Consider the following 16,708-nt stretch of genomic DNA (forward strand, 5'->3'; position numbering starts at 1 on the left):
GACTGCTATGCTCTGCGCTCAGTGACACCTGCCTGAAATGCACAGGCACGAGGATGCCAAAGCCCACAGGCATCCACACAGCTTCCCCACCGCTGCGTGCTTACAGGATGACTGTCGTGTGACAATCCCTTTTCGTGGATTATTTCACAACAGCTGAATGGGGTAGCAATAATTATATCCATCTTAAAGATGAGAAAACTAGACTCTGAAATGGGCTCAAGAATATGCAGTTAAACAAATCCATCTACCTCTTTCTTTTTTTCCCTTCTTTCTTTCATTTCCTTATTGAGTGTCTATGATGTACCACGTACTGTTCTAGAATAGAAAATATAGCCCATGCTCTTAGGGTTGCTTATCTGATATTCAAGTTTGCCTGCACATCTAGAGTTTTATGTGTTGTCTGACAATCTTACGGCTTCTGGTCATCATGCTATACTGCATGCGAGGTTGACTCAGTGGCTAGTCCAATCCCCCCATGGCTGCGCTGGGACTGTGGTGAGATGAGATGGATGGAGACCTTGAGAACCTCTGGGATGGAGCCCTCCAGGGATGCTGGGATGCAGACCGTCAGGGATAGGTGTCACCTGGCAACAATTCTCAGGTGCTGTCTGCAGCCAGAATAGGACCATTGAGCTGTCTCTTCTAAATCTCAGTTTTCTCAGTGGCTTCTCACATCCTCATTAGGAGAACCTACATTATTGACCAAAAGACCACCCCCTACAGAGTGTAGGCATGTGTGAGATGCTGCCTTGTCCCTGTGGCATCAAGGACCTCCAGAAACAATGAAGAGTCTTTTGAGTCAAGCTCACAGGAAAACTTTTCCCAAAGTTCTTTAGGGCTGAATGAGAGACGCAAGACTCAGCTACATCAGTTGAGGTCGTATTTGTACCTGCTACCCCAGCAGGGGGTCCCTCCTTCCCCTAAGTGTCCTACCAAATGCAGAGGGGCACATACACAAATCAAACTCTGGCAATACATACGGTGAATCAACAGGTATCTTTGAGCTTCCACCTAGAGGAGAAACTGTGCTACATTTTAGAGAAACAAAGAGAAGACAGACACATCCTCTGCCACCTGGTAAGTCACTATCTGATAGTGGGGAAGGGGATGGTGAAGGTGATGGGAAATAACTGCAGCAAGTGCAGTAGTAAAGGTAAGTGACAGGGGTGCCGACAGGACCCTGCAGAGCTCACAGCCAGTGAAGGGCCCTTGAGCCAGGTCCTTACAATGAGTTCACCAAGTAGGTAACTTGGGATGGGGCTGGGTGGGTGGGAAGGTAATAAATTCTAGGAAAGCAAAAAAAGGTAACCAAATCCTAGAGGCAAGAAACAGGACATTTTACAGTTGTGGACAACACAAATAATTCCATAGGCCTGGACTAGGTGAGGATGAAAAAGATGTGTGTCTCCATGGGAGGTGGGACCCTAAGCCAGAGGGTCTGATGGGCTACATCAAAGAGCTGGCACATATCCAGGGGAGCTACTGAGGTGGCATTTTTAAAAGAGGATGTTGGCTAGGGTATGCAGAAGGAGGAAAAAATCTGGGGGCCAAGAGACCAGTTAAAATGCCCTGCAATAAACAACCCAGGCTCCGAGTGATGGAATTTGACGGAAGTCAGCATCAGAAATCCCCCACGTGGTGCCCAACAGGCTGAAGTAAGCAAAAGTCCACAAATACACCCACCGCACCCTCGCTGTGCACTCAGACACATCAGAGAGAAACAAGCAACATGTTAAGTGCCAGCCAACTTCTGTCTGTTCATTTAAAGTTATTACCTTACATCTCACGTCTTCAAGGGCTGGGTGGATGGACAAGATCTTCTTAAGATCTGAGAGTAAAAGCTGTGATTCTAGAAACTGTACAATGTCTGGGCAGAGTGTCTAGAGCCTAAGCCAGATCTAGCTTCACTCAGGTCTGTGTGGGAATTGCACCACCTCTCCTGCACTGAAAGGTATGTTTCATGATCTAGTGAAATTGGCCATGAAAGATACACGCGCTCCTCTGTCCAAAGTGCTTTCCTTGAAAGCTAGAAGAGTCCGAACTACAAAGGGCCTCTTCAAGTTATTGTATCACTTTTCCTAAGAGATGAATATGAAATTTTTTTATGTATCATCCACAGAACCCACTGGCAGGACAGGTGACTGGAAGGCAGAGAGGATGCACGTTTTCTAAGGAAGTGATTCTAAATACGAGGGACACGGCACAAGATCTGTCCTGATTGGGTACCAGTGGCCTCATGTCAAGCTGGAACGTCAGATGTTGACCTGGACACAGGAGCTCATTCTCCTTAAGAGAAATAACAACTTCCCTGGATTCTCAATTGACCAGTAAATGGCTTGGTGGACGTTGGAACGGACAGCAAGGTCTCTTGATCTCTAGAATTGTGCTAAAAAATGCAGTAAGAAGGTAAGAACATGGTTTCTGGAGTCAAACTGTCTGGGTCTGAAACCTGGGTCCATCTTTTATTAGATATAAAAAATGCGTCCCAGAGCAGCATATTTATCCACTCTCTGCCTCAATTTCCTCATCTCTAAAATAGGGATGGTGACAATACCTACCTCTCAGGTTGCACAGGAGGAAAAATAAAATGAATTCATTCATGTTAGACCAGCTCCTGGCACACTGGGAGAGCCAAGAAACATCTGCTGTAAAGAGCAAAAGTCATCCTGCTTGTAGTTGAATACTTCATGACACGCATATGGAATTTCATTCTCAGAAGACATATCACTTAGCACTCGTCACCTACAGCAGAGAAGCTCACGTGTAACTGCACACATGTAAAATGAAGTCTGAAAATATCTGTGGTGGCAAAACGTAAGATCTCTCACCTTGCTCCTACAACAAGTTCTTTCTGTCCTGGGTCAAATGTTAACTGCGAGAAATCCACAGCATTCTTCGCTCTGAACTCCCGTAACCAGGGGCCAATTTCTAAACAGGAAAAAAATAAATAAATAAGAAGATAAAAATGAATGATTCTTTTCCTCTGGGGACTGCAGAGAATTCACATCAGGTAGCAAACATTCCATTTCAGGGAGGATTTGAAGGTCCCATGATGTGATCATTTAGGGGCCCCTGGAGGTTTCCATCAAGGTGTCACATAATCCACACTGAGAATGTGTAAAATGTAGAGGGCTAGCCACCCAATAAAAAAGGGAGCAAAGCTTCAGTGCTTGGTTGTGATTTACAGGCCAGATGTGCATTTTCCTTTTGGCCCTGGACTGGGCAGAAAATAACACAGCATTCACATGATTCATCAGAGGAGCACTGAAGGCAAACAAGACCATTTCCTGTGCGACTTGACTGAAAAGAGCTGAAGACTTGGAAAAATCACAAAAGCCCTCCTTTGGAGCGAGAACCAACACAGGAGCACCACTTGCCTTCTTTCAAAGTGGACGCTCCATTTCCCTGCCCTTTGGGTTTCTATTTTGGCCCCAGGATTAGACCTGTTAAACATTCAGTCCTTTCTAGATGAGAAGGCCACGTTACTTCTAGACTTTATTTGCATTTTTTTTTTTTTTTTCAGGAGGGAAATCAGGAAATAGCCACTCTTTAGAGACAGGTTTTTTACAAGCACTGTTAACTCCTATGAAATGACCCTCAGCTTGGGTCCGATTATTACAACATGACAGCATTTGAAGAGGGACAGGCCCCTGCTTTATGAGCCATTTTTGCAACTTTCATTGGCTCATTTCTGACACTGAAAAATCTTCAGGGACTTGCCTGCCAGTCGTGCTGAAACTTATCATTATCCTTGACAATTAACCATGTGACCTGCCTGTCTTCTTCCATGCATTTGATAATTCTGAGTGACATCACTAAACAGGCACATATGACAACTGTCAAATCCGGTTACTGGTTTGAGGAAAAAATGTGTCGCACAGAAATAATCTCTTTCAACAAAAACAGATGCTAAAAACAGATCTAACATGGAAATATGCCCATATTCTATAACATATCCTACAGAAAGGCCTTGGTGATGTGAATGGATGGGGTGGATCATATGTAAGCAGTAACTTTGCATAACAACCATGGTGTTTCTCTACTATCAGGTACTGGGGAGAAATGACATGAACTGGAAGATGGATTCTGCTTAAAGGAAATCAGAGTTGACCTACATAGACATCTGCATTTGGTTTTTGAAATTTTAGGGTGTATGGTATATTGATTCTTTTTAATATTTTACTTAAAGTTCTTCACGTTACAGGCAAGTCCATTTTAAAAAATACTTATTTATAGCAAAATAAGTACAAGACCCTGGAGCTATAAAAAGCTGTTGATATATCATCTGTTCTAAGAGTTTATAATTCATTTAGGGAACTAGTACTAATGCCATCTTTAAACATGGCAGCCACAGATGCAAGATCTTTACAGGTGTTTGTAGAGTTATAGGAAGTATTCATACAGAGAAAGAAGAGATGACTGGGGCTCAGGTAAGACCACAGGAGGGATCTGACCAGAGATGCACAGGACAGTTGTGTCCCAGGGAGATCATAGCACCCCCTACGGCCCTAATCAGTATTGCTCATCTTCACTCCCATGGAGCCTCTGATCAGTTTCTCTGTTCCTGGGAGACAGAACCCTAAGGCTCTGCCATCTGCCTGGCTCACCGTGGTGCCTGCAACAGAGGGTCTAGTGCCTAAAATGTGAGGCAATAGTTTATGTGTCAAATGAAAGAGTAAGAAATGAGCAAGCGAACTCAACAGGAGGAAAATTTAAAAAAGGGAAGAAAAGAGGAAAAAAGAAAGGAGAAAGGAAAAGCAATGGCAACTCAAGAAACCACTGGGAAAGGTGTAATTAAGTATAACTGTAAAAGAATTTACTTACAGGTTAAAAAGTCTGGACTTGACCTCATCTGTGATCACAAGGCTCTGAAAAATTTTCCAGCAAGCACTGGACACGATAAAGCAAGCATCCTAGGGATATGAAAGGGCTGTTGACATCTGGGAAGGAGTTAGGAATGGAGGCAAGGATATTAGATTGAAAAACTAAAAAATATGCAATTTAGGCAGCGGCTCTAAAAATGCAGAGACTACACAATGGGAAAGTCTAGTTGGTCTGATCACTAATCGGAGAAGAGACCAAAGGGAACAAGTGAAAGAAAACACAGATTTTGAGATTCAAGGAAGAGGAGAACAATGATGACCGAGACACAGATGTCAGGGGGCGCGGCTGGTCTTAGAGGGATATAATGGGTTCAGGTGCCACCATGGAGAATGTTACCTATGAAAAACTCCCAGTGACGTTTTGACGCCAGAGTCAGTCATTGCTAAGCATCCCTAAGACCTAGAAGAGTCCCTAGGGTGGTTTTAGTTCAAGATGCTCACCCTGCAGTTAGGAAACCCAGGACCAGGGAGCCCTGCCAGGGCTGGAGTCCTGAGTGCACGTCCAGGGCTCCACACCCCAAAACCCACAGCTTCCAGAGCCGGGCCCACGTGTCCTATTCAAGTCATTGCTGTGGGGGAGCTGGTGTGAAGGCAGAACAGAGGGCCAAGGGCTGACCTTCCTGTTCCAGACACGGAAGCATGAGCCACACAAGGGGAGAGAAGACTGAAAAGACGGGAGAAGAAAATCAGTTAACGCATTTCCCGTGTGTTCATCTTTCTTTTCATTGAGAAGAATCGGGAGAGAGAAAGCAAAGGATGACGAGGCATATTTCAGGTTTTGGTTCCTATACTGAGCAACAGGGAAGTGGTTCCACTACTTCCTAAAGCACCCTCGAGTGATAAAAGGAGCCAAGTATAGAGGGAAAATGAGTGAACATCATATAATTCTGTCAATATTGTTCAATTTTCCTAATTTAAATTTCTAACGAGCTTCCCCATTAAAACTAGATATTTTTATGGTTAACACCAGATCAAAGCTGGACAATCTGCAGGTGCTCTTCTTTTGGGATTTCCCTGTGTGTTCCTCGAGAGGACGGGGATACCTCTACCCTGGGTAACACACAGCCCTCTGTCTTCCAGGATACCATCAGGGCCGTGATGGAAAGTCCTGCCCCACCCCATCTCCCTAGCTAGAGAGATGTCTGCATCATTACCTGTCCTTTCAACTCCACCGTAAGATCAGAATCATGCTGTTCAGCCTCTTTTTATGACCAGTCCCTACAACTTTGCTTTCAATCCCGTTTCTTCCTTCCTCTCCAATCCCTTCCCTAAATTGCCTCTTTTTAACTCTAACGTCTCCAGTGTTACTAAGTCCCTTCCCTTCTGTGTAAAAGGATCTGCACACTCCTCCATTTAAGAAAAAAAAACCTTTTAAAACACATTTTCATTACACTCTTTTGTCATTACAGTTTCAAACAAGCAAACAACATACATAATAAACTCCCATGTGTAGTCCATCAGAAAGAGCTGTAGGCTCGGTTTTACATGTAAGTTTTACCAACTCCTTAAGGAACACAGGATCCCAATTTTACGCAGATCATGTCAGAGATTAAACAAAGAGGTAAAGCTTCTCTCTGCGGTTTCGAGGCTACTGTGACCTTGATAGTCTTGATACTAAGGCTGGACAGGACGTTTTGAAGAAACGAAGATCACGGGCAATCCTCATCTAAGAACAGGGCTGCACACATTCCTAAGGAAATACCTTCATCAGCGTGTCACACACAGAGATACGCGCGCACGGGCACACACACGCACACTGTCTCAGACGGGATGTGCTTTACCGCAGGGACAGGAGGACGGCTTAATAGCCATAACATCAAATCTACCAGTAGAATTCGCCGCCCCAATAACAGGTTTCCACAGTGGCGTGAAGAATTTATCGTGCTGCTTTCTAAGGAATCAGAAAATGAACAGTTAAGGATGCACAGGAAAAGCCAGGGGAGAACAGAGTCAAGGGAGGCAGGAGAGGAGCGAGCAACAGGACAGGTGTGGTGAACGAGCTCACCAGATGCCAAGAAAGATCGGGGGTGGGAACAGAGAAATTTGGGAGTTTGAGATTTGCAAATGTTAGCCACTATATATAAAAATAGATTTAAAAAAATTTCTTCTGTATAGCAAGGGAACGACATTTAATAACTTGTAATAACCTTTAATGAAAAAGAATATAGAAATGAATATATGTGCGTATTTGTATGACTGGGACACTGCTTTAGACCAGAAATTGACTCATTATAACTGAATGTACTTCAATAAAAACAAGGCAGGGCGATGGAAGAGAGCAGGGAGGGGCAGAGCATGTGGGGAGCGGGGGAGATCCAATTTTCACTAACACTGGTTTTCTTAATATGTGCTCATTTCCCCCCAAAATAATGAGTTTACGCTTTCCCCATCCCTCCCTTCTGATCTTGCAAGAAGAACTATGTGATGAAATGGAACTTAAAAATGGCAGCCAGTATGGCCACTGTTTGAAAGTTAAGTGGTAAGATAAAATCTATAAATCCAAATTGAATATTTTGTCGATAATTTTTAATATTTGATGTTAATCATCCTAGCTAATCCATTCATTACACAAACATGATTGTTGAAACTTGGCCTCTGGCAATGATTTTCTATTGCAACATTAGCTTTGATGACTCATATTTGCCTTCTCTTATTACTACACAAGCACCCACATGATCAACTTATAAACAGGCTATCAAAAAAGTGTACTGATTCAATTTTTTAAAGAACTCAGTGTTACAGCTTCAAGAAAAAGTCACTTCCATGAATATGTATCAGTACGACTAAATCTGATCTAAATAACTGACATATAACAATTAGAGACCAGTTTAACAGATTCAAGTTAGTCTTCTCTACCCCCAAAAAAATAAAGAAAAGAAAAAGAAAAAGGAGTAAAAGTTACCACTAAAAAAAAGCAGAAACTCCAAAATTGTCCAAGTTAATAATGGCGTAAGTTAAGAAAATGTTTTGGAGTTTGAGAAGTAAGAGTCACAGAAGCTTCTGCTGTTGAACAACAGCACTTGTCAGAAAACTGACACTCGTTCCAAAGACCAGAAGGATGGCTCCTCCGTGGGCGGATGCCTGCAGCGCTGACTGTGTGGAGACCAAACTGCCTCGCGGGGTCACTCGCTGAGCAGTGAGACCCCCCCAGGCTGCAGGAGGGTGACTCTGGGTAGCCTGACTTTCAACCTTCACTCCTTCAAACCACAGTCCACGAAGGAGCAGACAAAGCAGGATTGTGAAACTTCTTTGCGGAACTTGAAACCCATATTGGAAACTGAGTCAGGAGCGAAACTGGGCGGGGATGGGGGGATGGTGTGTAAAGATTGTTGAAAAGGCACCAGAGTGCAGGGAGCAACATAAATATATAGAAATAAACATGCAAATCAAGACCTGCTCTTTCTAATTCCCATGAAGTTATATTTTGGTTTAATCTACATCTAACACTGCATAACATGCAGTAGTAATAATGCTAATAGAATGCTTACTGGTAAAACAGCTAACAAAAACAGCTCATGTTTAAATCGTATATGCCCCATGCTAGGAACTATTCTATGTACTTCACAGGGGACAAGTCCTGTACTTCTCACCCCCTCCCTACTGCAGGTGAGGAAACTGAGACTCGCCGACGTGGGCAGGAGTGAGACTCAGCTCCCACTTCTGGAGCTGGTGTTTCCAGCCGCTGCACTACGTGTGCAACTGGCAGCGCAGCTGAAATGTAGCCTCGTAAGTGACCCACCCGCAAAGTGACGGGAAGAAAGAAACATCAACGACCTCTGCATTTTGGAAATGAGTTTATTCCCACTGATATATACTGTTATGTAAAAATCGCCACCCATTCCGTTTAATAAATAATGCATTTATTGTTTTCACTGATGTCATTATTCATAACAATGATCTACATGCCACAGGAAAAAGCACGCACCATTTTCACTACGTTTCGTGATCCAAGGGTCCTGATGTAAGTAAAGGGCAAGAAAATGTCAATAAGCACTGATCTGCTTTACTGGATGAAGAATGTTCTGGAATGAGGAGGCAGGGAGGATGCAAGCAGAGCGCCAAGGCTGGATTTCTCAGAAGACTAAGCCTCTAAGCCCCGAAGCAGCAGGTTGGCAGCACCCCGATGCCAGGTTTCACTCCCAAAATTAGATACACCCAGGCTGTCAGCTACCTGGAATTCTTTAAGTGATTATAACAGATTTCAGCCCCAAAGCCTGTGTTTGTTGACAGGTCGACACAAAACATGTCATCAACGGGGAGGAAATACACAAATTCACAAAGATGTATGCTTGTGAAAAAAATATATAGCAGAATAACTGATGTCTCTTATTTGCATTTTTTAAAACTATTTATATTTTCGGTGTTTACTTGGTTTCAGGAACTATATTAGATTATTTTACATGTTAGCAACTTATTTCATTTAATGTTCACAATCTATGAGGCTAGAGTAATAATCTTTGTTGTAGAAATAAAAATAAAAAAAAAAAAACCCCTGAGATTTTGGACACGTTAAACATCTTGCCAAATGCAACAAAGTGGTAAGTGGCTAATTGGAATTTAAACCCAGGATAGGATTAAGGCAATATTTCCATAAATTCTGAATTAAAAATCAATTTTCCAAGGAATGTATAAAGTACATCAATCCTTAGCACCTAGTAATAGCTCAGCATGGATTAATTCAGTGGAGACGGTGGTCGCAACCCACCAAAAGGGAGGAAAATTGGAAAGGAGGGAACTGGTGGGAGTTTTCCGGTGGGGACAGGAATGCCCCTGCCCAGCTTGCCGACTGTGCAGGGCACAACATGAAGAAAGAAAGTACCAGAAGAAAATAGAAACAAACCAGGGCCACCCCAGGCAACAAGGCATCTGGAGGAAGAAGACCCCAACAGGGGAAAGTAGGTCTCCATCATTTCTTTCCAAGACAGGTCCTGGTTACATGATCTAATTTAGAAATATGCAAATAACGCTATGCCCGACTTTAGCTTTGTAGAAAGCCTGGAAAATATCAGGCCAAATTTCTTTCTCCAAATGTATAGGCCTCAGTTATTTTAATAACTCCTGCCTGGAACTTAGTAGAATGAAAGCAGTCCCAGCAGGACAGGATCTTGATTAATCTGCAATCCACCCCCTGCCTTATTTTAGAGCTGAGAAAACTCAAGACAAAGAAGTTACACGACCCCAGAGTCACAGGCCAATGAGTGGCAAATTGGAAAACCCCAAGTCCTGGGACTTCTTCTCCAATTTTTCTTCCCATCCCCAAACGAGGAGGATACCCGAATGGGAAAGACCATGGACTGGTGTCTGTCAGACTCATCTGAGCACATAAGACTTGGCAAATTGTAGTATTTTAAGGGACTAAAACATCTAGATCTAGATTTAGATGTCAATATATGGAAATATATATAGTAGATTCATGTGTAGGTGTATATACATGTTTATTCACACATATATACACACATAGATGTATAAATAGGCATATATAGAATATATTTATACTTATTTATGTCTAGATATAGGCATCAATGTGTAATTCATATATATACATATGTGTGTACACATATGTATTTGCATAAGTATACATGGTGAGAGAGAGAGATATATACATATATATGTTACACACTGAAGACTACAGTAAAGAGGAAAATAATCATCTCAAAAGCTTGCTACAGGAGGTAATTAGGATTGATTTGTTTGTTTGTTTGTTTAATTTTTAGAGGAGGTGCTAGGGATTGAACCCAGGACCTCGTGCATGCTAAGCATGCGCTCTACCACTTGATCTATACCCTCCCCCAAAAAACTTGCTACAGGAAATGAACAAAATGATCCACTGATGTGAGCTTTTCTTTAAAATGAAAGAAAAATATTCAATAATAGCCAATTTGATAAATTAAAACATTTTTATATCAGTAAAAGCAAAATGATCCAACTGTCAAGAAAGCACAACGCGTCTGCCATTTACATTTTAATTTGTAAACATGACACATGAAACACAGGATTTTCAAATGCTAGCAGTGCTTTGCCAGACCCTTTTGTTTTCACTTGTATATCTGCTCCCCAGGAGTCAGGTGTTCCATCAAGTCTCTTCATCTGTTTCTTTGCAATGATGTATACTAATGCATTTTTCACATGTCCAGTATAGGAAAAATCCAACCAGGGCAAGTTTTGCAAAATATCTGTGCTCTGGAATTGGATTCTTCTAAAACTCACTGCTTCATCTTGGACTGCCTGCCTGGTGGGTTTCTAAGAAACCAAAAATTATGATAGTTCACTTTACTTGAAGCATTCTTAATTTGGGTCTCCTTAACACCAAACAATTTGAAAACCACAGGTCTCATTTTAGGCTGTTTTACAGACTGGAATCCATGGTATCATATATATTTGGAATGTAAATAAACATTAAATAATAGCCACAAATCTGGTAAATTATAGGAAAAAATGCATTCACTCTTCCAGGAAGAACAGAAGCAGGCAGCCAGCATCAGGGGTCGGCTGTTAGGTAAAGGCTGGCCCGGAGCAGGCTGAGGGTGAGCTTCGCTTCCAGAGGGAATTCTTGTGTGACTTTTGGACATCATTTCTCAAAGTTAGATCATCGCAGGATAATACAGAACTCAATAAATGCATCTGATTTTTTTCCCTGGGTATGTATTTAAAGGGAACTCTTAGGAAACAAAATTACAGTGGAATCAACTACCATTTCACAACCAACTGAAATGTACTCCCTTTCTGAACCAAATGTAGGATTTGGGATTTCCACTGTTTCTCCAACTTTTCACCTACTTGCACAATTCTCTGGCCATACCAGAAATACCTGTTCAACCTCCAGATCAAAATGTCAGCGTTAGAGATCTAAGCTACCCTGGCCCCTAAAATTCTGACTTGTCCAAGGGTTACCTGAGACACACCTGGCAAGGTGTAAAGAGAAGCTTCTGGAAAGCTGTCAGTAAGCTGAGTTCAAAATCCTCTTGGCAGGCTGGCGTTGCCTTCTCTTTTGCTTATAACTTTTAAGAGTGTGGAAACCTCCTATTTCATTGAACCATCTGGAGCAATTAATCCTGGTGACTGCAGGATAAGAACCAAGCTAATCAGTGGCAGGTTCTTATTGCTGGATAACTCACACAAGAAGCAATTTCTACTCATCCATCCATCAAGGCAGATTTTTTTTTTATTTAAAAGATTATGCAAATTCATATGTAAACTAGGTGAGACCCTCAGACTCTTGAACTGTGATCGGCTTTTTCCTCCAGCTACAAAGTTGGGGATGGGGCTGTCCTGCCCTGAACTCTGCTTGGCTTATAAGAACCCTGCGTCACCTACAAGAAATGTGTCTAGTGCAGAAGGTCTTAATTTTGCCTGTGACCTGCAGCATATGACTGTAGGCTATAAAATCTAATTGCAAAATCTTAATGCTAGGCCAGAGGATATTAAAACGTAATTCCCTTCAGATTTACAACTTTGGAATTATAAATGATGTTAATATGATGAAAAGTATAAAAATGAACAATTTCTATTCAACAGGCACTTAGATGATTCCAAGAGTGGCCATGTTCTTGCTGGGTAAGCAGTGAGGACCAGAAGTCTGATGCATAGAAACAGAGTCTGTTGCCCCTGGGTAACTGCAGGGATTGCAGGAGACAGTTTCAGGAATTTCTTCCAACCTCAAAGTGTTGGGTTTTAAAATGTTCTTACACTTAGTTCTGCCACACATTCAGGAATTGTCAGACTTTGGCTTTAAGAAAATAAATCATTTCTGGAAGATAGTATCTCTTTCTCACAATTCATACTCAGTTTCTTCTCTGTCTCCTTGTTAGTGGAAAAGCCATCTTTGCATCTAAGCCACTTCCTTCACAGACCTCAGGATTCAGGAGCCAAGAACTTAGGAGACAAGCCAGATTGTGCAAGGAAGTCTTCTCGCTTGAAGACATTCATTCTAAAAAGGCCCAAGGTGGTCTCTTTGCACAAGTACTGATTCTCTCTGTACATAGGTTTTCCCAGACAGACTCATGTTTTTTCCAGAAAATTTTGGGTCAAGCATTAGGATGATATGTACCAAGAATAGTCTTTATTTATATAGTCAACTAATATTTCTTGAGTCCCAGCTACATGGAAGGACTCACTGCAGGTCCTGGCTATGATGCAAAGCTACATAAGACAAGAACTGTGTCCTCAAGACATTTATAATTCAGTTTAAAGGGTGAAGAAGAGAAATGCTTTCTGGTCCCAAGGGAAGTGTAATAATAAATGCTCCAAGACAGCACTGCCCAGTGAAAACATATTGTGCCCTACACAAGTAATGTTAAATTTTAATGTTAAATTTTCCCGTAGCTACACTGAAAAATGTCAGGACGCAGGTAAAATTAACTTTCTACAATATAGTTCCTTTAACCCAATACAGCCAGGATATCCTTTCAAAATAAAAATTATCTAATAAAAGTTTGTTATCCAAATAAAAGTTATTGAGATGTTTTCATTTCATGTGTATGTTCTAAGTCTCTGAAAGCCAGTGTATATTTTGCACGACCACACATCTCCATTTGGACTCACCACGTTTCAACTGACCAGTAGCCAAACATGGCTAGTGGCTACTTATTGGACAGCACATATCTAAAGTATTAGGGAAAGGGCTTCCCTGGTAATACAGAGGTATTGTTCGATTACATCCATTACAGAAAAGGAAATGAACTTTGGGTCTTCTCAGAACCAACTGCCATTTACACTGTAACTGAATCAGGGACTGATTCCAACAAAAATGGTCCTCTATTCGCCCAATCCTCAGTGAAAGCTACATGGGTCTTGGAGTTGGGTTGACTTGGGTTGAGTCTCAGATGCAAAACTTTCTTTCTGTGGAGCTGCAAGGCCCCCACCAGTTGCTTTTATTATTATTTTTTGTAACAAATTATAAAACAGGAGAGTAATAAGGCAATTGTATGTGTTGAGAAGAATATGTAAATTACTCCCCATGCAGCACCCAGCAGAGAATCGGAAGCCTGAGAGAGTCTCAGGAAATACCAGTTCCCACCCTCCCCACTGCAGGCAGCAAAGGTGGTTTTCACCCATCTCACAATTTACCATGAAGATGGCTCTATTAAATCTTTTGACAACATCCTGAGGACCAGGCAACATGTCTGCATCCATTTAGTCCCTTCTTAGAACTATATTCACTTTCATGTAAATAAGAGTCTATCTACTAAGAATGTAAGAGCCCTGCCAAACTTAGAAAGGCATGAAGAACCATGCAAAACCAACTGAAAAGGTAACTCCCTTTGGCATAAATCTACTCATTAAGTGAGAGGCTGTTCAGTAACAGCTGACTCAGCGCATCTGGGGCATTCAAACCAAGCGCTTCCTTCCCAAAGAGAAGTTTGGCCTGTGACCAGATCCTGGGAGATAATCTCTAAGACCTTGGACTATCCTGCCTAACAACAGTGTCTTTGGTTTGTAAATAGAATTTGTATCATTTTTTAAAATTCCACATATAAGTAATATCATATGATATTTGTCTTTGCCTGACTTACGTCATTTAATATGATCGTCTCTAGGTCAATCCATGTTGCTGCAAATGGCATTATTTCGTTCTTTTTTATGGCTGAGTAATATTCCATCAAACACACACACGCACACGCACGCACACGCGCACACACACACACACACACACCCATCTTCTTTATCTAGCCATCTGTTGATGGATATTTAGGTTGTTTCCAAAAAAACAAACTATGGTTACTAAAGGGGAAAGAGCAGGGAGGGATAATTTAGGAGTTGGGGATTAACAGACACATATTACTGTGTATAAAATAGAAAAACAACAAGGACCTACTTATAGCACAGGGAATTATATTCAATTTCTTATAATAACATATGATGGAAAAGAACCTGAAAAGAAAAAAAAATATGTATGTATATGTGTAACTGAATCACTTTGCTGTACACCTGAAATGAACATTGTAAATCAACTACACTTCAATAAAAATATTTTTTTAAAAAAGAGTGACTTCATATACCTGGGAGCCTTGGGCCACACCAGACAGCCCACGCAGCAATGTGATTAATACTGGGGGCCTTTGAGCACACTCTGTCAGCCTGACCTCCACTGGGGCTGGAGACTGAATAACTAAGGTCAGCTGCACAGGTGTTCTGTACCCACCGACTGAGTCAAAAAATTCCCTGGACACCGAGGCTCAAGTGAGATCCTCTGGTTGGCTCCATTCCATACATTCTGTCACACATCTTGCTCAGAGAATTGAATTCTGCCCAGATGATTCTACTGGGAGAGAACAAACAGAATCTCACACATGGCTTCTCCTAGACTGTGTTCTACCTGCCTTTTACCTTTGCTAATTTCGGTCTGTATCCTTTTTCTGTAACAACCATCACTATGAGTATAACAATAACAACTCTTCTGAGTTCTGTGAATCTTTCTAGTGGAATCATTGAAACTAACTCAGAGGGTATGCTCCCTCACGACGATGATCACAGCAAATAAAATAATAAAAACCCAGGTAAATATTCCTGGAAGGTATTCAAGTACAGACATTTTGGTTGAGGTGAGTCAGAAATGCACAGAAATCACTCTCTCACTCTATTAGAGGATTATTTAACCTACTTAATAAAAAGAGATCCCAGCTTCCTTGGATAGCATCTGAATCTCTTAAGGGGTGAGTCAGGGTTTCCAAAGGGGCAATTCTTTCCTAGGGTCAAGCTCACCAAATTCTTTATATGAGTCATCATAGAACTTCAGCTGAAAAACAGGTAAATGTTATGCATAATATAATTAGTATATTTCATTGTGATTTTCTTCACATATTTTGCAGCCCTCTGCTCTGCTTTTTGTTTGTTTGTTTTTGGTTTTGTTTTCTAAATCAGTATAATGAATTCTCTACTTAAGAATTTTTACCTTGGATTCTTCCACAGAAACCAATAAGATAACAACAAGTTAATAAAAGTGAGCAGGCATTCCATTCAAGTGTTCATTGTTCTGTTCAATAATTAATACTCTGATAGTCAATGAAGAAAGAAAGCCAGAAGGCAATTGCTTTGGAGAAATCTTCCAGGAGGGCTGGAAAGAAGAAACGTCAGACTCAGTGGCATGAGGGTCTCAGCTCTCCTGCGGCATCCGCACAGACAGATGAAGGCACAGTCTTAGTTGCTGATGTCCCTGTGAACTTCCGACACGTGGACCCACCAACAGCCTTTGGAGGGCAACCCAATGTCAAGCTCAAGGCTGCACTGCTCCCCCTGGCTTCCTCCGCCTCACAAGGTTCCATGGGTCACAGTGAGCTGCCTCTGCTGGCCGTCACCCCCTCTCAAACTCAGCTGTCCTTCACTTCTCTGCTGTTTTTCCCCAGCACAGACCCTCTAACTGCACCACAATCCACTCTTCACTGAACTCATTTTCATATCCCCATTGTGCTATTAGGATTCCAACCTTTCTGAATGATCTTCCCTTCTGCTCTCTAACAAGCGTAACAGGCTGGAAGCCACTGAAGAGTAGGGTGCAAATTTATAAATTTCTGTGTTCTAGTAGGTGGTGCAATAGGCTTCAAATGAATATGCATTTGAAAACGGAAATGAACACTGAAGGTAACATTGAACATTTCAGGGCACAAGGCAGCCCCAGAATCTCCCTGCATCCTTCCTTAATAACCCTCACCAGCCATTCTCCTTCCCTTCTGGGCCACCAACGGCCTGTGTAATACCTCTTGATGGGTGCTTATGTTTAAGTGGCACTTACGACTTCTATCCCACCATTCTTTCCTTTGTTTTTATATGTGAACAAGTTTATACATAAGTAATGCTGTGAATTGATCTTAAAAAATCATTTTTATTAT

The 16,708-nt window shown here is 41.7% G+C and overlaps 1 protein-coding gene across 4 annotated transcripts in view; it reads right to left on the reverse strand.

The window, feature by feature from the left end:
• SEMA5A (semaphorin 5A) overlaps positions 1 to 16,708 on the reverse strand; it is a 444,386-nt gene that overhangs the window by 247,149 nt on the left and 180,529 nt on the right. For all 4 annotated transcript variants that reach the window (XM_064479456.1, XM_031443174.2, XM_064479438.1 and 1 more), the window contains one exon: positions 2,829 to 2,928. In XM_064479456.1, the coding sequence (XP_064335526.1) occupies positions 2,829 to 2,928 (100 nt within the window). The remainder of the gene's footprint in view (positions 1 to 2,828; positions 2,929 to 16,708) is intronic.

This window comes from Camelus dromedarius, chromosome 3, assembly GCF_036321535.1.
Source record: "Camelus dromedarius isolate mCamDro1 chromosome 3, mCamDro1.pat, whole genome shotgun sequence".
Lineage (NCBI taxonomy): Eukaryota > Metazoa > Chordata > Mammalia > Artiodactyla > Camelidae > Camelus > Camelus dromedarius.